A 25,504-nucleotide genomic window follows, 5' to 3' on the forward strand; every position below is an offset into this window, starting at 1 on the left:
GGCATGATCTGAATGTTGTACCTCATTCAGTACAAACTCAAAAAAAAAAAATTCCAGACTATAAGTCGCTACTTTTTTCTCGTGGTCTGAATCCTGCGGGTTAAATGACAATGTGGCTAATGTATGGATTTTACAGGCTAAAGATGCTGCCAAAAATATCTCGCCTTGTCACATCAAACCGATGAAATCATGGCCATTTTATTCACCTTAAAGCGCTGTTTTGATGCTGGACCCTGTTTTCAAAACTAGTTTAGTGGAGTGGCTTATGTATGTACACGATCTATTTTCCTTCTTAAATTTAGTGGATGTGCCTAATATTCTGGTGCACGCATTAGTTGGGAATTTACGGTAAAAACCAAACAATACAAGGAAAAATCGCAGCTATGACTTTACATGGGCTGGTCTGCCAATAGCGATGCGGTGTCATTGTATTGCAGCTTTTCATTGTCAGTATTTTCTTCTTCTAGCTTTTCTAGCTATAACTTTGTCATATTTTTCCGGATAGTGTTTTCAGGTATTCAGTTGCGAGCGCGTGCCACTTGCTTGCCACACTACGCAGTTAAGGGTCAGGTGAATCCAAAGAAGGTGAGCTGGCACCAGTCCAATCGCGACCCACAACATTTTGGATCGACATCCTGACTGAACCGGTGGTGTCAAAAGCATGTACAGCACCGGGCTGGTTTGTTGGCATTCAACACTATTGCCGCAGCTGTGCAGATCCACTAAGGTTCCAAGAAATCATTGTGCATGTCAACTACAACATGCACACTTTCATTAAATGCACAAATGTTTCTGATTCCTTAGTATTCTGCCACTCTGGTAGATTTTCTTCTTCACCTTTACACTTTTTAAATGAACATAAAAATGAATTTCATGGTGCCGGCTTGCGCTCAAAGCGTCTCCCACTCCAATCCCAACATTTCCAAAGATGTGTTTTACTCAGCAGCAGCTTTGCCTCAACTCAGCTGAAATTATTTTTTTACTAGGCTCTGTTGCTGACTGGGAGTAGGGGGATGGGGGTGTAAGAGAAGGAGGGGGGGGGGCAACACAGGGTCACTCAGGAGGAGAACTCGGAGGGAGAAAGAAAAGGGGGAGTAGCTTTTCTTTCTCTCCAGGCTGCAGGAAAGAAAGGAAGGAAGCCCGAGCCAGGCGGAGAACCAAGTGAGGAGAGATGGATGGTGGGGGGAGGGACTGGAGCTGGAACAGCGCAGCTCATTGGTAGGCTGCGCCTCTCTCTCTGGATGGATTGACTTAGCACGGGTCGAATTACACCATTTGCCGTGCATTAGTTTGTTTTTCTCAGTCGAGAGAAGTTGATTCACAACGACGCTCATGATATGCTCACGCCTGTGGTATTTTGGGGGATTACTTCGAGTGGAAAGGATATAAACCCGGCCACACAGATGAGGTGAGTTTGTTGCGCATATGTGGATTCACTTTGTTGCGCGGCGCTCGGCAGTGAGAGTCGCGGGGCGAGCTGGAGAAGAAGTCTGCCAGGAAACCAAAATATTTCCACGTCGCTACGCCGCTCTGCAAAAGTGCTGGGTGCAGGACAGAAATAGATGCAACTATTTTGGAACACGCTTCAATCACATTGTGCGTAAACGAGCCGCGAACGCGAGCCGTCCGTGTTGGTGCACACGTTGTTTCTTTTTAGCCCCTTTACACTGCAGACGTGTGTCAAAAACAAACACGCACTGCTTACCTTGTCTCTTTATTTACATGAAAGTTTTTTCCGTTTCATGATTTCCACTGCTATCGAACCGGCTATTTTGTGCGTAAATGCGCAGCTTGGAGAAGGAAAAACAGTCCGGTTAATGTGTATGAATTTTCCCTCTTGTTCCGAAAGTTAATAGTAAAGGAGAGCCTTGGTGTGTGTGTGAGAGAGAGAGCGAGAGAAAGAAGGGGGGGAGAGAAGGAGGAGGAGGAAAAGGAGGGGGGTTCGTGATCGTGGCTCTTGCTTTTGAAGATCAGCCATCAGAGATCAGGGGCCCGAGGACGGAGACGGAGCAGTCCGAGTCCCGGTGCGTCTAAGCGGCGAGTGGAGGGAGCGAGAACCGGCGCACAACTGGATTCACACACAGATAAAGCAGTCCAGATGGAGTTTAATATAACAGGAATATAAGATCCTGGGCGATTTTTTTTCCTCCTCTCATCTCCTAAATGGATTACAAAAGGAATATGGCTTTCAGTTGGATTGCTCCATTCATGAGAGAATTCGGATACTCGAGGTAGGTGTGTTGTTTTACATCCGGATCTTCAAATTTAAAGACTAGAACTCTATCGCTCATAAGAAGTAGATCCTATTCTATCAGCGAGCTTATTCTTATTGCATAAAAGCATAACATAGTGGTCAAATCAGTTGTTAGATGTTTTGTGCTTCTCTTCAGCACTGCCTTTTGAGTTCATATGGCTATTAGATTATTTATTAAGGGATGTTTTGTTCAACACGCCTTGTGCGGTGATTAAAAAATAGGATACTGTTTGACATAAATAGTGACTGAGTCTCATATTTTGCTCCATTTTCTGTAAGCAATCACCTTTACTGGGCGATCGAATGGAGCCCAGCCCTGCATGTATCAGTGCTGTGACGCCAGTTAAATGAATCCCCATCGCTGTTGTCACACCAGCTCTGTCTGTCTTTGTTGTCTTTTGAATGAGTCCTGCATGTGCACTAAAGGGCAATGAAAAAGATTTAGGACGGCTAAAACTTGAATGCCTTTACGCCCCGGACTGGACAATACCTGCATCCAAGCCCGTGGACTGAACTGTGCTGATTGTTTGTGCAAAAAGAGGAAGAGAATAGGTGGGACACACAACTTGAAAAACTGAAAACCAAACGAAGTATCCTGAAATTGATTGTTTCACGGCGAAATTGGTCACAGATTTATACTAAACTAGCCCCGGGTGTTGTCTTGAACAATTGACGAAAATGTATGCGTGAACAATTTCAATGAGAAAATCATTCCTTTTTAGTATCCACGACAGATAGAACAACCACAGAGGCCAGCTGCTTCATTTCAACGTCAATAAGGAGCCGGTTTTGTTTTATTAAAACGGGAAAAAAAGATTGTGTGAAAATGTCAGAGTTCAACCCCCAGCTTGGCTACTGACACGAGAAACTTGGTGTTGGCATGAGCGCCCCAGTCTGGGTGAACACCGGAACCACCTGGTTTGTTGACACCAAACTTGCCCGAGTGTCTGACTCTGCCTGAATGGACGCGGGGTCAGAACCCAGCGACCAGAACGACCACAGTTAACCTCACATACAGCCAGCTGTAACCCGGAACCACTGCCATTCGACCTCACAGGGCCTCACAGTTGTCCTGCGCTGTTGCTCGGAAAATACTTTTCAAAGCCAAAATGGCTGAGTAATAAAAGTCCTCGCCTTTTGTGTTGCATTTGGAGTCAGTGTGTTTATATAGTTTGCTTTGTTCGTAGAACCCTCCCACCCCCTTTTTAGAGCTCCTGAATTTGGGGCCAATGACCGGGGGTGGGGTTCCATTGTGCTGGATTGGCCATAGCCCCTTTTGTTTGCTGGTCACACCTGCAGCTTTGCCTTATTTCTGAGCCCATCTTGCAGAACTACTGTGGAGAAGACTTCTCCCATCATGTTGCTCTGGCGAGGTAAGGTAGAAGAAAAGAGCGAAGCAGGGTTTTGGGTGGCGCTGTCGCCTCTCTCTGCCAAATCCTGTAAGCAGCAAGTAGAATCAAACCACTCTAGATGATTTCTGGGAAGATGGCAGCTTGTTTCGCAAAAAAGAATCTAAATTTCTGGACCGGCTCTGTTTCTGTTGGATGAGTTAGCTGGCTCACCTCCTCGCAAGAAAGTTGAGAGGACCGTTTTACGGGTCACACCCAGTGTCAAGCTGTCACACGTGCTCGCCTCCTTATTAACATATGTGTACAAGAACAAGTGTGAAGTTAGTAGTGCCTAAAACCAAACGCTGTCCTGAGCTGTTTCCTGTGCCTCTTTGTGTTTACGCTATGTCACGTCATGCAGCCTCAAGCTGAGCCTCTCATTGTTTTGCGTGTTGACATCCACCCATCACATTCGAGCACGCTGTTCCAAACCTCACGCACTGACGTTGTTTGCGCTCCTTTTATTAGCTCAGTATAGGACTTCCCTGCCAAAACACTTCACAACAGTCAGTGGCAGATATCAGTCAGTGAACCCAGTGTTAATGTGAGAATGTGTGTTAATCTGTCATTTTAAGATCACATCACTAAATCCCAGTTTTAACTACTAGAATTGGGCTGCCTACCCCTGCACTCAGCAGCAGATTTAGTCATCCATCAGACCGGACCCCCTTCCCCCTACCCTCCCATCCCCCGAGTTTAACACTGAGCTTTAGTCAACAGCATTGGTGGGGAAAGTGCGTGGTTGTGGGACACTGAAAAGCCTGTAATAACAGAGTTAAAGTGAGGCAAAGCCGAATGGCACTGAGTTGCGTGACAAGCCCCACGTCTCACGGCTTGTTGAGGCCTATATGTTGGGCAGACTCGCGCACACACACACTCACTGGAGGGCTGGAAACAGAGAGGAATAGTCGATAGAAAACACGCTGGGCTCACTGGAGAAGTAATTTTAGATTGGTGACCTCTGGATGTCTTCTGTTTTACATTAAAGTTTCCCTTGGCTGAACGTCTATTAGCATGCAAAGAATAACCAGGGGTCTGAGCTTCTGTTGCGTGAGTCGATACATCGAAGAGAAGAGAGCATTGGAGCGATATTGTGCTTATAAATTCATAAATAGAGATGATTGATTCTTTAAAATGATTCAGTGCCAGGAGCAAAAATGTTCTTTTGATCTAATATCTTTCTACTTTTCAAACGTTTTCATGGTGAATATAGGTGTTGTCATTTCAGCCTCCTCGTCTCCAGGTCCTGGCTGGAATGCTTGGGCTAAATCACTGCGGTAATAGGAACATGCCCACAGACTGCTTATGACTGAAAACGCACCGTCCCATCAAACTCTTAATTTTACTATTAAGTGTACTAATAGAGTTGTAGCAGCAGTCTGCTCATGGCCATGCATTAATCAGTCCTAATGGCGTTGGTCTTTCAAAGGCCCAACTGCCCCAGAGAGGCCTGAATAGCTATAATTACACAGCGCTGATGAGTCGAACGCGCTCGCACAACTCTGAATCCATCACTTCAGCTCCTCTGAGTGACAAATGACACTGCGGGTCCTAGTGAGAAGAAGTGACAATCATAACTCAATGCTGGATAAATGAAGCAAAACACAAATATTTACTGCTGTGGAATCAAACAAGGACAGCGTAACAAGGCTTGCTAACTGTGCCAGAGCTCAAAAGCAGCATGAATCATTTATTGTGTTGGATTTTGACCTAAATTTAGGCCATAAAACAGTGCACAGTCCACACACTGTCCTTTTCGGGTGCTTCCTGTTGGGATCAATCAAAGCACTAATGGTTTGGCAGACGGGACCCACTGGCAGCGCTGGAGCAGGTGTGCTTCAGGGCTAATTGAAAAACGAGTCAATACGTCTCTGTGCACGTGTGTTTTTGTGCACGTGCGCACACATCAGCCTTCACATTACAGGATGTGCGAGAGTGATTGTATATGTGCAGCCACGAGTGTGCACGTATCCCGGTGTGCTCCCGGCTAATCCATCCCCTCGCCAGTGTGACGTCTCTCCCAGTAAATTGTTTATATCCGTTCAGGCTTTGCCGCCATGAATAATTTGTTTGCCTTATAAATAATTGAACGTACACTGGTCATTAATATGCACAAGCCCAGTCCGTTTCCCAGAGCACTACTTCTTGCCCTCCTGTGCGCACTAGCCCCTGCCGCTCCCTCTGAAAGTTGCTGCCAGCTTTTCCCCCGTCCATCACGCTCACCCTGAAACGCTGACCAACCATAATTCTCCAAATGACTCTGAGCACAAAAACCACCACGATGTTCTTCAGATGAGTGAATAGAAATGCCATTATAGTGATAACAAGTGCGCTGGCCAGTGGAGCCAATAGAGGAGCAATAGAAGTCAGCTGAGGTCAGAGAAGATGCTGTGTGTGACGGTGATGAAGTTGAGCTTGGCTTAGGTCGTCGCAATCACAACACAGATGCACGGAGACAGCAGGCTGGCCACATTTCTAGCAGGGTGGACTTCCGTTGCGTCCCACACACTGTGACACCCCACCGGTCAATTGGCTGACCTTTATACAGACAGCAGATGCAGATAGTGCTGCAGAGAAACCGCCAGTCAGACCTTGTTATAGACAGTGTTATAACTAGGAATAGAGGAAACAGTAGTGGAAGACTTTCAGCCGTTTTGTAACACCTTTTGCATGTTGTGGTTACAGGTAACATCTCCACACGTGTGATACAGGAAGGGTCGTCTGAGAGCAGCCATGGGCCAGGTAGCTGTGCGTCTGCTGCTGCTACTGCTGACAGCCTCACACACTCTCCTGGCAGTCAGCTTCCCAGAGGACCTCGTACCCCACGACGTGGTCGATGCACAATGTGAGTACTCATGCGCACGTGGCAACCTTTGCTGGGATCCGCAGAGATCCCTGTGGCATCAGCATCAGTTACACCGAAACAGCAGAAAAAGTCCCAAATGTACCGTTTGATAACGTTCCTGCCGTTTGAGGACACTGTGACGGAGGGAGACAAAGACTAGCGTCCCACTGAATATTGCTAAATATCCTGTGCTGTTTTTGAAAGTAGTTTGACTATGATAATCACATGACTGCACTTCAGTTTCAAGTACACACAGAGAGTACGGAAACGATGACTGTCCTCATAAGTGATTGTTATTGCCTTTGCAAAGTCCAAAATCAATGAAGGGACTTTTCGAAACAGGCCATCTTCACGATTCATGAAGGAAAATCTGGTGGGTCTAGGTTGCATTTGGAACCTTAGAAGGTGAATCCAGGCTCTACACTCCGAAATTCAATTAGTTTTAATAATTGAAGTGGTCTTCCCAAATGTTACACTGAAGTTTTACACGAGCCAATGAGTGAAACACTAAAATAATTCAAATCCTGAGGCTGAGCACCATTGTTGATCTACTTTCTGCACTGAAATGACCAGTTCTGACTCTAATTCTTTTTCTACCACCATGGGACGAGTGACCAGTGCAGTTGGTTACCCTGGTCAGACGTGATTTAGTCTGGCTCTTACACTTTTATTCAAGCAAGTTCCAAGATTTTTTTTTAGCACAAGGAAAGCCAGTGATGATAAGGTCGGTTAGTCCAGCTCCCCTGAGGACACTTTAAATCAGAAAAGGTTCTTCATAAAAAAGAGGGCCACACTTTTTGATTCACTTCAGCTGGACTGGAAAGTCACTTCAAAACTTTTTAATGATGTTTTTCATAGACAGTTGGTCGTCAACTCCACTGAGAATTGGAGTCATGCCGTTTGTTTGTGTGCACCACAGTCTCAAGGAGATACCCCGTATTCAGAGGCAGGCCCTCTGGTAATGAGTCGCAGCATCGCCTTGACTTTCAGCTGATGACAAAGATACAGGACACTCTGTTCATTGCTGGCAGGTAAACACACACACACAAATCTTTCCTTCTCTTTCACACAACCCCCACAGCACTTCACTCAGACACTCCTTGGCAGGTAAACAGTGGCATGAGAGGAGGGGGGTGGGGGGGAGGGGAGCTCTTAGTGTTATTGGATCTGTGGCTTCTTGGCCTACATCTGATGAATATGGCTAGTATTGATCCAAGAAATGCATCCATCACTCCTTCCTGATGCTCTGTCAGGGGTTTCTTGGCATCTTTTTTCTTTATTTATGGGTTTCGGGATTAATCTACTCACCCACACACATATTTAATCAGAAAATCCAGTAGACAAGACGACAAGACGTACACCACTGTTGTCAAGTCTGACGGCTCTCGATAGCGATTGACTTAAAGTCACATTCTATTTGAGCTACAAACTGATCTGTATAATTGTGTAAACAGTGTTGGTGAGATTGACCATCAGCGGTTTGTTGTCTGTCCACAGAGACCAAGTGTACCTAGTGAGTCTGAGGGAGTCCTACCGGAATGAGATCATTCCCTACAGGGTAAGCGTGACACTAAAAATCGTATCATCTAAAAGGACCAAACCTGAGAACTGTCAGGAGAAAATGCTGGCAACGATTGTAATGGTTGCTGTCGCTCTTTACAGAAGCTAACATGGCGATCAGGCAAGGTTGACAGAGAGCAGTGTGCCCTCAAGGGGAAACACAAGGTATGTGTGTCATTGATTGATTTTGCATCGGCTTTTTTTTTTTTTGCCAATTTGGATACTGCCTGAAGCAGAAATGAAGTGAATAGAAGCTGTTGTGCTGTAAATACATTTCCCCCTCAATATCATTCCAGGACGACTGCCATAATTTCATCAAAGTACTGGTTCCAGGAAGTGATGACCTGGTCTTTATCTGCGGCACAAATAGCTTTAATCCAAAGTGCAGATACTACAGGGTGTGTACATTTCCATCACTTATAATCCATGCAGAAACTTCCAAATTCGATTATTAAGGTTGTATTTTCTGCTCGGGTTTAGCTGGATAACCTTGAGTTTGACGGCGAGGACATCAATGGAGCGGCTAAATGCCCGTTTGACCCGAGACAAACAAACGTCGCCCTCTTCGCAGGTGAGGCTCAAGTCCGTACAGTGTGGCTGAGTAAGAACTAATGTGTTACTACTAACGCCTTCACTGACCTTTATGTCATTTCCACTGTAAAATTGAGCCATAGGCGATAACAACTTGTCACGAGAGCCTCTTGTTTTTCTGGTTTGCAGAGGGGAAACTGTTTTCTGCCACCGTCACCGACTTCCAGGCCACAGACTCTGTCATATATCGCAGCATGGGGGATGGATCACCAATTAGGACAATAAAATACGACTCCAAATGGCTGAAAGGTACGAACATGTTTCCAGGATTATGCCTGGTTGCCCGTCTCTAGAAACAAATGTGTTTGGAAAGATGGAATGTTTTTAGCATGATGTGTTATTTGATATACATGCCATAGTATTTTGGTAAGGTAGAAAGCTTTCCTGCCGAGACTTCTCTCCGAGGCAATCTAGGTCACTCCAGTCACTTGTACAAATCTCTGAAATATTAACATGCACCGTGGTGGTGGTGACGGTGCAGAAATGCTCTTCAACTCTCCCTCTGTCTCTCCCTCAGAACCTCATTTCCTGCACGCAGCAGAGTATGGGAATTATGTGTACTTTTTCTACAGGGAAATCGCCGTGGAGCACAGCAACCTCGGCAAGGTAAGAGTGGCTCGCCGCTGATAGTGATGTATTGCACATGGCCGAAAAATATATATAGTCTCGAGTCCTGACTTGTATTTGTCCATTGCGAGTGAGTCATGTTGACGGCACAGAGAGATGATGGGGGACGTATTACTAATGTGAAACCCTTACACACTGAAAGGATTTGAGATTGTGCTGTCTCAGGCTCTTCATGACACACGCCAAGGGCATTAGGCTGTTCTGGGTTTGAAGCCAACCCTCTGATTTGACCGGGCCCCATCCTGAGCTTCTCTGGTTGAGCCACAGGAAACCACCGTTTTCCATCAGCCAACGCTTAATAAATATTTATGCTTTCCTAATGCTAGAGTGACACCTGGGCTCTAAAGGTGGTTTGTGCTCGTACATTATTAAAACTGCCAGTTGCGTCAAACAATCTTGTCAGTAGATAGCTTTGTTTTGTTTTGTTTTTTTCAAGGGTATTGGGGACATTTTTGTGTTTGCTCCAGAGTTGAAACACTTGGTGCTTGATAATACGGTGTGCCATGTTGCTAAAGGAGGAACGATGCATTATTCATTGCAGCAGAGTTTTTCAGTGATGCTCAGCGTCTTTCCTCAACCTGCCTCTGTCCTCTCCTCAACCCGTCCTCCCCACAGGTTGTGTATTCTCGAGTGGCCCGGGTCTGCAAGAATGACAATGGAGGATCACAGCGAGTGCTGGAGAAACACTGGACATCCTTTGTCAAAGCTAGACTTAACTGCTCTGTGCCGGGGGAGTCCTTCTTCTATTTCGACGTCCTTCAGTCCATCACGGATATTACCATGAATGGAGCCCCGGCAGTGGTGGGTGTGTTCACCACGCAGATGAACAGGTAAGCTAAGGCTCAGCGTGAAACAACAAGACGCGATGGTAACCTTTGCTGTATCGTGTGGCCCAGCATCCCAGGGTCAGCAGTGTGTGCCTTCTCCATGGCCGACATCGAAAAGGTTTTCATGGGTCGCTTTAAAGAGCAGAAAACCGCAGACTCTGTGTGGACCCCGTTTCCAGAGGACAAGCTTCCAAGTCCTCGGTGAGTTCTCTTTTAAAACCGTCCATATTGATCCAATGAATTTCGGGAAGCAAAGAAAACTATGACTTCATTATGACCTCATTTTGTAGATCAAACCTAATTTTTTTTTAATTTTTTGGGGAGGGGAGGGGGTCCATCAACTGTGATCAAGCACCCACATTCACCATCTGCTGTCGGCTGAATAATTAATAGGTCATAATTATACACTATGCATTTTTAACCTGATTTTGGATAGCATGTATATTTGCAGTCATGCTGGTAGTCCAAAATATAAAATCTTTCAAGCACCTCATTACCTCTCTAAATCATTCATGAAGGATAACCATGCATATGTATATTTAATGCTCCCAGCTGAGGCTTTTTGTGATCCTAGTAGGCACCTGCTCCCCTGACCCTCTCTCACGTAGCGCTTTCCGCATAAGCATAAAACGTGTGATCATATGGGCCGCCCATTGACAGACTGTGCTGTGTGCTTATATTGTTCACCCCAGACCCGGTTGCTGTGCGGGTCAAGGTTCCGCGTCGTCCATCAGCAGTTCTGTTGGGTTCCCTGATGCAACGCTGCAGTTTATCAAGTCTCATCCCCTGATGGATGCATCAGTGCCCTCCATAGGAGATGAACCTTGGTACACCAAGACACGCGTCAGGTAAATAACAGCACCTACAGAGTTTTCAAGTCCGACTACAGCCACCTTATGTTTTGTCACGGCCGACTCCTCAGTTTGAGTCTGAAATAATCACAGAAATATTTTCCAAACCAGGTGCCTCAGAATCACAACAATGTCTGCTTTGTTCAGGTACAGACTGACAGCTTTGGCGGTGGATAATGAAGCAGGGCCTCACAAGAATCACACTGTGGTCTTCATTGGGGCAGAGTCTGGGGTCATTCTGAAGGTTTTGGCCAAGACCTCTGCCACAGCCCTCAATGACAGCGTGCTCCTGGAAGAGATTGACGTCTTCAACAAAGACAAGTAAGAATGCCAAGCACTTTTAGGAGAGCTCGGATCGGTTTCATGTTATAAGAACAGCAACCAGAGAGAACAGCTACCATACAGAGGGGTTCAGAGATTAAGCCAACTATCCAGCCGACTGTGTTCTTGATTCAGGCATGCTCTAAAATATAAATGACATCATCTTCTCATCTGACTATGCTGACTCAGTAAACATGGCATTGATATGTATTCCTCTAAAATAGTTGATTTTTGACATGGTAAATACACACGAAGTGACCTTCAAATACTGAGCGGCAATAATCTGTGTTGGTGGATGTTCTTCAAGTCTGAGTTTGTGCGACGTAAAAACCCAATATTGATTTAGCGCAGGAATACAATACATCCATCCGAGTTCTGGACACTGTAGTAAAGTCTACGCATTTTTGTTTTTGCTCTGCAGGTGCTTGTCTAATCGCGAGGATGACAAGCGTGTCCTCTCGATGCACGTCGACAAAGATGCCCACAGCCTCTATGTTGCCTTCTCTAGCTGTGTTATCCGTATTCCCTTGAGCCGCTGTGAAAGGCACTCTTCTTGCCACAAGTGAGTGACGCATTAATGCACCACTAGAGGGTTGAGAAGTGATTTGTGCTTGAAGTCATCTGCATCTGCTGATTTGTACGGCAGTTAATGTCAGGAACTGAGAAGCTTTAGCTACTGTGCTGTGGCTAATGTGGGTATTTTACAAAATGATAAAAACGTAATGTGTGTCTGTGTGGCTTCAGGGCCTGCATTGCATCAAGAGATCCTTATTGTGGCTGGAAGCCAAATGGAGTCTGTGAGAGGATACAGCCTGGTGTTCTGTGAGTTCAAATGCCAGCTCCGGTGAGAATTTCAGTGGCGTCAGCTTTTTTGCTAACTCCAGTTTTGTTTTGTTTTTTTCATTTTTAGGAGGGGTTACGAGCAAGATGTGGAAGGAGGGAACACGACCCACCTGGCCGAGTGTCAGGGTAAGCCATGAGCCCAGTAACGCCGTCAGACACAGACACACAGGATAAGAAGTCCTCCACACATACATGCCTGGACACTCACAACTAAAACCACCCCAGTAACCAGCCCCACATGAGTTTATGTAAAATTAACATACGGAAACATGCTCACCTGGAACTAATGCTGCCTGTCAGGCACAAACATGTACAAATTTAGCATGTTAACCTGGTGCAAATAATGAAGCATTTGGACACATATTTTTTTAAATAAGTGCCTCTTTAATTGCACCAATTTAACATTTCTTGAGCTGAAACTCATAATGGATCCGAACCAGAGGGCCACTCTTGACAAGTAAGAAACAGACATGTTTGCCAGTGCTTCATATCTGCTGTTAAACAAAATGAAGTACACCCTCAGTGTTACAGTGCTTTAGTTTGTTTCTTTTATAGCTTTTACTGCTTAATTCCTTTATAATATTTTCCTGTCCTTTTAATTCTTTTTAGCATTTTTGGGCACTACATCAGCGCCAGATTACAAATCATTTGGCGACCCTACCTCTGGTTAGTTTGATCTTTTATTCAAATGGTTTCTTTCCTTGAGTTCAGCATCTCCAACCTCGCCCTTTCAGAACTGCCACCATTCATTTAATTTTTCCCACCAAAATCCCTTGGAATGTCTATGTTACCTGCTACTTTCATCATACCAAACTTCATACATTGAAACGAGAACGTCATCACTTTGCCCATGAGACTTTCTTTCCTCTGTTTCATTCTGTTGCTCCCGCTCTGCATGTTGAACCTTTTCACCCCTGTTCACTCCTCACCCCATGATATGAAAACTGTATGTAGAAGCTTCTCGTTGGACCTGTCCATCCAACCACTCTTTCCAAAATGAACTGTGTGTAAATTACAAAAAATGCCTGTTTTTATTTGTCCAATACAAACCTGGAATGATTCATTGTCCATGCATACTAACCAAAATGATAACAGTATGCATTGTGCAAACATCTGCACCATTTGTTAACAGTTTGTTTGTCACCACAGACATGGAGTTTTCATCAACGCCAGTCACTGTCCAGCCCAGTGGCCCCATTCCCCCCCCAGTACTCATTCCTACTCACAGCCCCAGCTTTGGGTCTGGTCCAGAGCTCTACGGCTCAGGCTTTGTGCTACAGGATGATCCAGCCTCTTCCCATTCTTTAGACTCTATCCCAGGGGGCCAAGAGGGTAAGGCCCACAGGGAGGCAGCCAGCACGCTGCATCGAGCAATCCGATAGCTGCCAATAAAAACAACTTGCACTGCTTTATAAATGGCATCCATGCATTTGTTTAGATTGCGACAGCTACTTAGAGTTTTAGAGTGGATACTTTGATACCATATTTCCTCAAAGGAAGTGCACGTCTTCTGCATTGGGTTGAACACACGCCACTTTATTTTGTATAGTTGTTGACGTGCAGCATCATTTAAAAACTGCATACATCATAATCAGAAATTATTTTCCTCACATAATTGTATTTTGAAGTGACCACAGATTGGTACCGTTTTGTTTTTTCAATCTGAAAAGCAAGTACTGTCGGCTAGAGAATCACTCCATACGCCATACTCAATGGAGTTTTGACTGGTTAATATGGCAAGACTTTGCTATGCTTTGGGACTGCAGTACTGACAAGGCTATTGAATTTACATTTACCAATGATGTTGTAGTAGTGATGAAGCATTTAATATGATTCACCAGATCATGACCTCGTACTCATTAAAAAGAGGAAATATGGTGTCAGAATATCGCCAAAGTTTTCACTTTGTTGACACAAATTAACTCCTTCAAATTTCCATATTGAATCTTCCTTCTTCCGATTTTGACAACACCTTTTAACCATCTTTCCAAATGCTCTTTTCTCAGTAATTTGGCTCTCCAAAAGGCTAGTTTCCTTCTAGCTAGATGACTAGTAGATTATCGGCTGGACCTTCTCTGCTCTTGGTCATTGGAGGCCGCTTAGAGAATGACTAACACTTTCAATGTCTGTGGTTACTAACAAAACTCTGCATCTGGACAGACACTTGGTGCTCGTTTTCTTCTGATCTACTCCTTGCCATTTATTCATTTTATTTGAGAATAACAATCTGGTCCTCAGACACTTCCTGGACGTCGACTAATTGCAAATGCAAATCAGTGTTTCACTCAACATTCTCTCTAAACTAACAAAAATGGCTTTTTGAACAGATCTCCTGGGCTTTATTTCACATTTCTTTTGCACCTTATTGAAGCGGAAAAGAGTGATGTGAATAAATATGCTGTGGTTGACTGGTTACATTGCATGTCCAGACTCTCACTCGTCTGCGGAACAACGTGTACCAGGAGGTTAATTGGTTGTTTTTGATCTGTTTTAGATGTGTGGGCAGTGCAAGCAAGTACAAGTAACCAGATGGTCCATATGAACATCCTCATCACTTGTGTGTTTGCGGCGTTCCTAACTGGAGCACTACTGAGTGGCATCGCGGTGTTTTGGTACCGGGACGTAACCCGCAAGGCCCCGCGGAATCATACAGATACAGAATCTGGACCCTCAAATTCACATTCAACTGGAAGTTTTGTCAAGCTCAATGGTCTCTTCGACAGTCCTGTGAAGGTAAAACTCAGTTGTTGGAAATCAATCATAATACACGCTAACACTGTGCTCATAATGTTTTGTGTGTGTTTAAAGGAGTATCAGACCAACATGGATGCCCCAAAGCTTTACAGTAATCTCCTGAGCAACGACAAAGCACTGACAACACCTGGTTGTGACACGAAAACAATGATCTTGAGGGATGCCTGTCAGCCGCCGGACCTCACCGCTCTGCCGACTCCTGACTCCACCCCGGTGCTTCAGCAGAAGGGCCTGCAGCCGATCAAGAACCAGTGGGAAAGAGCTCACGGCAAGGCCAGCGGACCTCGTAAGGAAAACAACACCTCTGCCAAGAGTCCACAGTTCCTTCCCTCTTCCCCTGGACCTCCCATTGCCAACAGCCTTCATCCCCATCCTTCACTGGGACACTCCCACATCCCCAGTGCAGTTGTCCTGCCGAATGCTACTCATGATCATCCAAAATTTGACAATGGAGATGAAACACTCCCGCACTCTTCTGAGAGGAAGATTAAGAATCCTGAATTTAAAGGAAAGAAAGAGCAGAAGAAGTCGGTGGACGCTAGAAATACACTCAATGACATTTTGAAACATCTAAATGACTCTGTGGCCAACCCCAAGGCAATTCTTCAAGAGGGGTCAGGACCCCGCCCCAGGCCACACCTCACGCTAGAGACAATGGAGGAAATGATGGAATTACCACCTAAAGTACCCAGTCGTGAGGCCTCTCTATACTCTCCCTCATCTTCCCTCCCAAGGCACAGTCCCACTAAGAGAGTGGATGTGCCTTTGCCTACCACGCCGACCACACCAACGGGCAGCTTGAGCATGGGAGGCACCCTTGAGAGGCAGCGAGGAGGATACCAGCTCCACCGGAGTGCCTCTCACAGGCAGTCCCTGTCCACTTCACCCAGTGGTATCACTATGGGGGTGTCTCTTTCCCGCCAACACAGTATGAACAGAGGGGGTTACATGCCTCCAACCCCCCCATCCAGACTTGACTCCCATAGTGGAGTAATGGGGGCAGGATTGCATCCCGGCCACCCCCCTACTGTGTCCCGACAGAGCAGCTACAGTGGGCATGGCTCACTTCCCCGCACAGGGCTTAAAAGGACCCCATCGCTAAAGCCAGATGTGCCACCTAAACCCAATGGGTTTTCACCACAGACTCCACAGATGCGAGTGGTCAATAAGTACAGTTATTAATCATCTGAAAGACAACACTCGATGGGCTCCAAGTAGATGCTTTAGAGCCTTGAGCAACGAGGGCTTGTATGGACTATGAATGAGGAGGGACCCAAAGTGTACGTGTATCACATCGACTTGTGTTCCCCCTTTAAATGATATGCACATTCGCTCACATTAAAAAGGGAAAAATCACACATGTGGCCAAAGATGCTCATTCAGGCTTTCCATTTCAGTTCCGTGCATTTCCATCATCCCTTTCTTAAGCTAGCAGCTACATATGAACTGTAGCCCTTTGGCTGCTCCGTGCTGGGTTTGGACATTAGTGTTGCGTGGAACAAGGACGGCACACAATGTATGACAGCAGCCACGGCCACTACTGTGTCTCTTCATGAGGCACCTATTGAAAACAATAGGATACTTGAAGTACAGATCTCATTTCTCACTGCCATTGCACTGTCTTCCCATTAATGTGAACAAGACGTAGACCATGCCTTTATGTTGTAAGACTGCTGAGGCAGGCCAGAACAAAATCAATTGAGCATGTCAAGGTGCAAATTGTGTTTGTATGTAAAGAAGGCAGGAGACATGTTTGGCCCCTCCACCTGGTTATCGAAAACACAGCTGTTGCTTTAAGTCACTGTATTAGTTGATGGCTGCATTTATATAAACAATAGAAACCCCACTGCTCAATGCAACATGCATCTCATCGTACCAAAAGAGAGGCACCAGCACAAGATGTTCTGTGACACCAATAGTGTAGCAATCTTGTGCACATCTCTTCATACGACAGAACACAGCGGTTTGAATAGCCCTGTTTATAAAAATGTAGCCAATGTGCTTTCTCATTGCTTTAAAACTCAGAACCATTGTATATTACGTTGGGTTTCGAGAGACTGGTAACACGAAGTGAAAGAGCAGGAGAATATTTCATACTACATTTGCTGCTATAGCGGTCATCACGATGAGGATTACTCCTCGACCTGACTGATATCGCCCCAAGGTTGTGTGTTTTAAATGCATATGGAGTTCTAAGAAGAGCACCTGAGTATTACTCAATCTGTCATACGGACTGAACTGCTCCATTTTCTGTATAGCCACTTCTTAATGTAGCAACGGTGTTTTTTAAAATCATTTCTTAACCAAGACAATAACAGAATTCTTGACTGACAGTGTTTGCCTTTCGTATGTGTGGAAATGCAATTAAAGGAAACAAGTATTTAAAACATGGCTTTGCATACAGGTGTTAACCGTTGTTTTGGCCCTCACTGTCAAGTAGTTTTGTGCCCAACTAAAAGAACACTCCAGTCCCCTCTGCCCATCCTCTGGTCAATCGTGGAGGTTAAAGCATGGTTAACAAGTGATATGCCCTCTGTTGTGCTGGTTCTCAAGCCTATGTTCCCTGTGCAGCTTTCTGTGATTGGCCAGTGTACAATCAACACCACATGTATCCATGTGTCCAAATGAGTCATGCTGGAAATGACAAGTATCTGTACATATTTAAATACTATAAATATAAGAAGTTTAATTATTTTTAGGATGTGAAACTGAATCTGTGCATTGTGTGCCTTATTCAAGACAAATATCTGCTAAAGTATATACATATATATATATTGGCAATGTCAATTGGTCCTCTGTTTTCTTGTCAATTACAGTGTGAGACTGAGATTCTCTGACCTAAATTTGAGAGATTTACTGAATAATGATCCCCCTTACCTGAACAGCGAGAAAAGAAATGATAACTGACAGGCACCCATTCCACTTTTGAGCGAAAGGAATTAAGGTATATAAATGATTCGTGTTGGGGACATTTTTTTTTACTTTTACAGTGTTACTCCACCACATAGCGTTGCCATGCAGTGAATGTATTTTCTTGACAGTGGGATGTAGGGAGGTAAGACCTTGCACTGTGGATCAGTCGGCACATGGCAGCATGCATCCTGCTCATTGCCAACGTATTAACAGTGTTCACACGGAAGCCAACTCCTCGACTCATGCAAATTTTGTAAATCCCAGAGATTGCGGTGACAGAGATGTTTTTCGCCTGTTTGTTTCGCTGATAACTAAAGCAGTAGTTGCATCCTTTTGGTTTGAGTTTCCTTCCCTTTCAGAGTGTCAGCTGCCTGTGTAGCCCAAAGCCACATTTTGTTTACAAGTGATGATTGTATGTAAAGACGTTATGCCTGTCATCGAACTGGTGTTTGGACGCTCTTTTCTAGAGACACGCACACAGATACTGACAAACATCCATCCACCAAACACTGCTCAACTGCCTTGTACATTGCAATGAGAACTTCTGTTGCAATCTAAATTGAAGCCTTTATATTTCACGATGTTACTATTTCATTTGCGGGGCGAACAAGAACTTTGTCATCTTGATTTGAATACTGTGCAACATGCAGATGCAAGGCCAGCTGTACATATGACCTCTAGAGTATTTGAGCTTGTAGATATATTGTACAATTGTACTGTGAATGTGTAAATAATATGGTATTTGTTTCATGATAATTTTTGTTGGATTTTTTTAACACGGCATGTATAGTTGAAATAAAACATTACCACAATGAAAAGAATGGAGACAGAGTGTAACAGAATTCTGAATCGATTGCTGCAGAATGGCTTAGGCCGAGGCAGGGTCGAGTCCTGTCTGAGCTATTCAAGTTAGCAGAGACATTTTAGAATGACTATGAGACCCAAACTAATTTTAGACCTCAGTTGTTTTGATGTTTGGAGAACGAACCACACCAGAGAACATGTGGGAATGCCAGCAGAGCTAAAAACATCTGGACAGCCCAGCTATCATCAATGAGCTGTGGAGAAACAAACGTACCCCATTACACACGCACGTAGGGTGCACAACGTCAGAAGATCTGTGGTCAGATTAGGGAACAAAAATCAGAGAGGAAAAGAGTTTGCAGACAAAGGTTGTGGAGTGGGGCACTTGCTGTGTCACGACATCAATCCTCACACCTGTGTTTTTAAGTGAAGCAATTTAAAAACATGCAACTTCGTTGAATGAAATATGGCATAACATTTTGGAACTAATGTTAAACACAGACTTCAGATGAAATGATCACTTTCATTCACCACCCTCACCTAACATCACCACTGATTTCCCAATCCACAGGACTGCGGCCAAAAACAGACACAGATGAAATGATTCACCTCCATCATGGGGTTTGTGATGTCATTCAGCGTCTCAAATGTCCACTGTGTGCACGCACTCAACCTTCAGACAGGACACATTCCACTTCTGTCCAGCAGCAGTTAGTGATTCGATTCCAACCTGATGGATGTAGGAACGCCAGAGTGTTTGACATTCCAGGTGATGAAACAGAGATAGATGGTTGCAAGGATTGGGTTGTAAATTTCAGCTCACTCTGACTGGTGGCTGGTGGACAACCAAGTTGCAATAAGCCGCCACATCACATGACATGAAATGATATCTCAAACACGAACTTAACAGCTCAATTTCATGTACACTGTCGGGTAAAATCACAACAAATGAATGGTGAGCAAATAATAGCTAATAGAAGCTACTTGGTGAGAGCAACTACACCTGACTACACCTGGCAATAGTTTGAAATGCAAGAAACAAATACAGGGAGAAAAGTGGCTTTAGCAACTATTTACACACTTTATAGTGACTCAACTTCTGACTGCCTTCATGCCAGTAACATGCTGTTCTTATATAACCACCTATATTGTGTTACTATTTCAAAACCAGTGATCAGATTAAAGTTACTTATCCAAGTCACTGTGCCTAACTTTTTTGTCATTTAACTTTGCTTTCTTCTACTGCGTCTTTGGGCTCAGATAACATGTGCGGGACATGTTTTCAGCATGTGAACAGCTCATGTGTCAAGCTGTCAGTGACACGGACGTGAAGAATAGAGGAGGGAGGTGACATGTGTAGCTGAAAATACAGCCTCTGCTTTGAATCTATGTCTGCTACAGAAGGCAGTATCAACCCTACAGGGTCCACGTAGGCACAGAAATGACACATCAAAGAAAGCAAATAAAGGTGTCCACTCAAAGCGATATAGCAGGTTTTAAAATCATCTTAATAGGCTGAGTAACACGACAGTTATGATAAATGAAACCATCCCCATCTTACTTGGTTATTTTGGTGCAAGAAACAGTACTGATGTTCTGTTCTGTCTTCTCTCAAAAGTCAATAATAATAAATTCCTCTGCCAGCTCTACGGAAAAAATGGTCATAGACTGTGGCATTTCCTGCATTTTTATATGAATCATTATACATCACTGTGTTTTGTAAATTTGTGCGCGTTTCAGTATTATTACACTATTTCCATTTTAATCTACTAAATCTGTGGTTTTCTCATGGAGACAACTTTCTTTTTTTCATTCTCAGAATTGGTATTTTGATTTGTTCTTTGTTTTTTTTTTCAGTGTGATTTTTGGTCCAGTGTGTTAATTCAGTACGTCAAAACAGAATATTAACTCTACAGTGACACAGCTGCAAAAAAATGACCACTAACGTGGACAGTTTTTCATCTGGGATATAAAAACAACTTCAGAATTGCCATAGAAATTTTGTCCAATGAGGGATGTGGCTGCAGCTGCAAAATGTAACTTGAAAAGTAACTTGTAATTGATCTTAATTACTTTTAAATAAAAGTAAACAGTAGAGTAACTAAGTAAATTTTTAAAGGAGTAATCATTTGTCAGATTATGTTTTCAAAGTAACTGAGGTAACACAGACTCAATGCTGAATAAATCAGTGTACGGTGTATATAAAACACACACAATATAATATACAACGACAAAAAAAAAATCACACGTACATGAAGTTCGTGTTGGTAGATGCATCTATAGCCATCACAATGTATGTGCTCATCTTAAGCTACGACAGACTTGTGTGGGCACGGCTGGAGAAGTGGCTGGAGGGTTGTCCATGTGGTGCTTGTTTCGCATGGGTGGTTGCTTGTGCGGATCAGAAACTAACTCAGACTCAAAGACCACACATCACAATGTGAATCATCCTTACACTGTGACAATAGGTGTTGGAGTTACTGGACAATATTGTAGCTGAAACAAAAAAAAATTAGAAACGTTGCTACATAACAAATGCATCTAATAATGAAATGAAAATCAGAGATGGGATCCAGCAGATTTTACCAAGCGACGTATAAAACGCAACTTAAATGAAGTCAGTTAATTAAACAACAATGGGAACAAACACGGAGCCAGGAGCTGTCCTGACACTAATCTGCACATAAATAAGAAGAAGGGCAGCAGGGCTTTGAGAGCTGGACTCCTTTCATTCGGGGCGGTGATGTAGCCCCATGAATGTTTGGCTGGAAGGTTTTGTGGCTCGTTGCTGCAGTCAGAATGTTGACACAAGTGCCCCTTCATTTGCTTTCAGCATGACCGCCTGAAAGCTCACACCTCCTCACAACGCCAACTCTCTCTTTCGTCTCTCTCTCGCACACACACGGGAAACATTCTCCTCTCTGGGCTTTCTAATAGGGGGTGGGGTTGATTTGCTTGGGAATGGGGTGAAACAAAGAAGTGCCTCTTACTATTCTGATACAGAACCCATCCTCTCAATTTAGCAGATAGGACTTCTGAATAAGCAGAGGCTACTTGAGCAGTGAGAGTGAATTTGAAACATTCATTTCTCATGTTAATAGTTGGGCTGAATCCAAGGCGGTAGAGCAACCATTATTCATTGCTTTTAATCTGAATCTAATCTAAATAGTAGCGTCAACAATACTCAATAATAACTACACAATCATTGGTGTTGTAATCTGCAAAACATTCTCTTATTCCCTCAGATCTGCAACAGTCTATTCATGTCCTATGTGCATCCTGATGTACAAACAAAATCCAGTGGAAAATCAGTCAGTTCAGAGCTACACCTGTCAACAAGCACAAGTGAAGATGAATGCATGTTTCTAACTTCTGAGCGTCGTGTATGGGAGCTTTGAGGGTTTCTCTGTGGACTGTTGCCAGCGCCTGCCCTCTGAGTTCAGTGTGAAATTTAACAGCAAGGAAGCATGTATTGACCAAGCAATCAGTCAATGTCACAAATGTATTTCTATTTCCAATTTTTCTGATAGATATAAATTCAAATTGTTTTGGCATAGGCATGAAAACAATTGAATTATGATTCATTTAAGCGGCAAAAATATAGCTTAATGTTCAGCCCTCCACCAAAAGGTCACCGCTTCCATGACTTTCCAAATAAACATGTGCGTCGTGGGTAAACAAAACGGCGAGCTAAAGAATGAAAGCGCAGCACATTCAGTGACTTTCCCCAATTCTCTCATGCCGAGGCTCGGCCAACAATCGACTGCCTTGACATCAAAGAGGGACACAGAGGGAGCTCGCTACAGAGATTTTAATTCATTGGAATATTATATAACTCTGGCCTAGACTTCTCTGGGCCTTCCACGTTCCCAAATAACCTTGCGAAAATGACATGACAAGCCCTGAGCCCATGTTCCCCCGACCATCTGTGTTTCGTTTTAATTAAGAGGATTAATGAACGGATATACATATGGAATTAATTAGACAGAGTCTTACAAGACAATGTACAAGATTAAGAGTAGATCTTGTTATGATCAGATTTCACGCACAAACAAGGTATGTATTATCAGAACCTTAATGACTAGGAGAACACGAACAACATTGGATCATTAAATGAAATATCTACTGATAAAACAGTGCTTGACTGGCTCTGTGAATAAAACGACAGCGAGGAATCCATATCACATTAATCATACACCAACTTCAAATATTCTCAGCAAAACAGCCAACACAACGAAGGTAAAGGCTTTAACTAGAAAAATGTCCTTGTCTTCTGTCTTAACTGGTGCTACCAGCTAATCGCTTAATCCAGCAACGTCTAAAACCGTTCCATAGTAATCCGTGCTTTGAACCAATGGATAAGCAACACTTTGTGTTTGTTGAAATTAACAACACATCACCGCTTCACCTCGTCGCTCTTATAGCATGTCATCAGGCCAACACAAAGGAAGCGTCAGCAGCCATTATCTTGAGCTACTTATTTGTTGCTGGGTTACAAGAATAACCGGCTCATCACTAACAGCATGACTTCAATTTTCACTGCCATAGTGGAGATGGAAACTCTCCGTCTGTTCATGGCTATGCCCCATGGCCTTTTCCCAGCTGGTTGTGCCACCAATAGACATGGAGAAGCACTAAGAAGCCACTGGTGGATGGCTGCGTTCTGTTACAAATCAGTCCAGGACTGGTATGAATGAATGCTGTGGTTTAATGCTTGACATTCATATCAACATATCCCTTTCATGATAAAACGTTACTTTACCAGTTTGGATGTAGATTACACAGCTGAGCCAGCATTTATTACTGATATGTAGGTAGGGAGGGGAAATGGATCCATCTTAAAATGCAAGCTGAAAGATTGTCTTGTTTCTTCCACAATGCAGTTCCAAAGTGGGAAGGGTAGAACAGCAGTATGAATGAGAGGAGACAGGCAAGACCAGTGGCAGCTCAGCAGGGGGGGGGGTCCAATCTATCCTCCTCAGATTAGAGGAGAAAAGGGAAAGCAAATAATCACTCACAGTTGCAGTACATTCCTGGATACAACAGGAATTAAAATTGGTCACAACATTCTCATCAATTTTCAATTTAAATACTGGGCTCGGTCTGTCCGGGTCGGGAAACTTAGGTGTGTGATATAAGGTTTTTCCCATCGTGCAAATGTAGAATGTAATGTGCAGATATGCAGCCATCCACTCGCACCTCAACAACAAAACAATCACACTGTGGGGAGAAAACTGGAAATAGAAGTGGACCAGCGCAATCTGCATTTGTTACAGAAGATACTAACATCAACAGCTGCCAACGGGATGAGACATCTCTGAAATATAGATCAGCATTGTTATTATGCCTGCATCAGGATTAGGGGTGTAAGAAAATATTAATATGCTCAAATATCGCAATATTGCGTGATATTGCATCAATATGTTTGCTGAAATATCACAGTACTTGGTTGTGTAATTTTGCCTTGATATTTTATGTCGGCTATATCAATATTTAATATATAGATACTTGGATGTGCTGATGCCTTCATGGTGTGTTTATTCTAAAACTTCTTTCTGCACGTTGGAGTTATGTTGATTAGCGATTCATTCTTCTGATGGAGGACAAAATTAAACTGAAAGTCTACCTGGACCGACGTACAAAATGTAACAAAAAATTGTTTTTAAGCAGATAATATTGGACTGCATCAAATGATTTTCCCGCTTAAAATGATGACTTTTATTACAGTATATTACTGAACTTACAGTATCGCAATATACCGCACTACATTGTATCACCACTCCTGTATCGGGATAGGTATCGTAAGTAGGGATGCTGCGATCGATCGGTCATCGGCCAATTTAAGCGTGATCACTACCTGTCACTGCCGAGCACAACAACCAATCACGTGTGACAGCCGGCGCTCCGTCCGTCTGCTCCTCCCTACTCGCTGCTCACTGAGCAGCGGCACGTCTGCTGTGGAGCTTCTTTAAATCTGTCATGTAAAGTTTGCATCCTGCAGCACATGCACGGGGAAATGCTGTGCAGGGAAGCGCCTTCAAATACCATTTAATGCACCAGCATTTGACGGAGCACGGAGAGTTTTCTGGGCTCATGAAAGTGAGGCTGCTGAGGAATCAGCCGGCTGCTAGCTCAGCTGACGCTTAGCAAACACCGCCGGTCCGAGCATGACATTCGGAACGATAAGAAATAATCATTAATTTCACCGAGCTAGACGACCAGCCTTTCTCAGGTGTCATTTACACAGAAACGGAAACATAAACGACCGGATCCGTCGCCGTTTTGGAGTCAGGTGCAGCGTTGGTTAGCCACCTGTATCTGAAATGTTTGAAAAGATTGGAAACTTTCATAAATGCAAGTTGTTAATATGGCAAAAATAACAATAACAGTTTCTCTGCGGGGCAAACGTCACTTTTGCAATTGCTTTTAATGTACAGCTATAACCAGCCAACCGCAACCACCATTTCCTGCTGGCCCTTAAACGACAACTGAAGCCAGCTAATGGCATACAGCTGCCTGACAACATGTTGCTGCTGGGGGAGCGTGTCATGGCGCTGAGCATTTTTCTGGGCTCCAAGTGCTTTGTATTCTAAATCCTGAAAAACCTCCTCAGAACTTAAAAACGACCTAAAAATTTCAGATATCGACCGCAACTTTGTCTGACAAATATTTCACTAAACCTGTTGTCCTATTGAATCATATCGATATCAAGATATGAACTGTTGTCCATATTGTTCAGCCCTCACAGGAACATTCAAACACGACTTTCCCAATTTAATAATGTCAAACTTTGTGAAGCCTTTCAGTAACCTTACAAAGTTTCCAGCTACATCCGCACGGAGCTGAACGTGCCATTTTCAAAAAAGAGCTAGGTAAGAAAAAAAACAGGCCGTTTCTGCCATCCACACAGATTCTCTGAAACAATT

General features: G+C 43.9%; 1 protein-coding gene across 6 annotated transcripts; it reads left to right on the forward strand.

Moving 5' to 3' along the window:
* Window positions 1-1,187: 1,187 nt before the first annotated feature.
* On the forward strand, window positions 1,188-18,611 carry sema6dl (sema domain, transmembrane domain (TM), and cytoplasmic domain, (semaphorin) 6D, like). Of its 6 annotated transcripts, XM_053865018.1 has the most exons (20): window positions 1,188-1,408; window positions 6,328-6,487; window positions 7,407-7,518; window positions 7,985-8,045; window positions 8,150-8,212; window positions 8,344-8,445; window positions 8,528-8,618; window positions 8,768-8,887; window positions 9,156-9,244; window positions 9,881-10,095; window positions 10,162-10,293; window positions 10,785-10,940; window positions 11,091-11,264; window positions 11,686-11,826; window positions 12,009-12,086; window positions 12,175-12,233; window positions 12,717-12,773; window positions 13,257-13,439; window positions 14,602-14,840; window positions 14,916-18,610. In XM_053865018.1, the coding sequence occupies exons 2-20, from the start codon at window positions 6,376-6,378 to the stop codon at window positions 16,041-16,043; spliced, it is 3,312 nt and encodes a 1,103-aa protein (XP_053720993.1). In that variant the 5' UTR covers window positions 1,188-1,408; window positions 6,328-6,375; the 3' UTR covers window positions 16,044-18,610. The 6 variants fall into 6 exon arrangements, with proteins under 6 accessions (XP_053720993.1, XP_053720991.1, XP_053720995.1 ...); XM_053865016.1 differs by having other exon boundaries at window positions 14,602-18,611; XM_053865020.1 differs by lacking the exon at window positions 13,257-13,439.
* The last annotated feature ends 6,893 nt before the right edge of the window (window positions 18,612-25,504 follow it).

Source organism: Synchiropus splendidus, chromosome 5 (genome assembly GCF_027744825.2).
Source record: "Synchiropus splendidus isolate RoL2022-P1 chromosome 5, RoL_Sspl_1.0, whole genome shotgun sequence".
Taxonomy (NCBI): domain Eukaryota; kingdom Metazoa; phylum Chordata; class Actinopteri; order Syngnathiformes; family Callionymidae; genus Synchiropus; species Synchiropus splendidus.

What these genes read in the sequence shown, in the direction of transcription:
- sema6dl (XM_053865016.1), top strand. Translation starts at nt 6,376, where the DNA reads ATGGGCCAGGTAGCTGTGCGTCTGCTGCTGCTACTGCTGACAGCCTCA. An exon ending in TACACCAAGACACGCGTCAG is followed by an intron (nt 10,941 to 11,090) that starts GTAAATAACAGC and finishes TGCTTTGTTCAG; the next exon opens with GTACAGACTGACAGCTTTGG. An exon ending in AGGCACTCTTCTTGCCACAA is followed by an intron (nt 11,827 to 12,008) that starts GTGAGTGACGCA and finishes GTGTGGCTTCAG; the next exon opens with GGCCTGCATTGCATCAAGAG.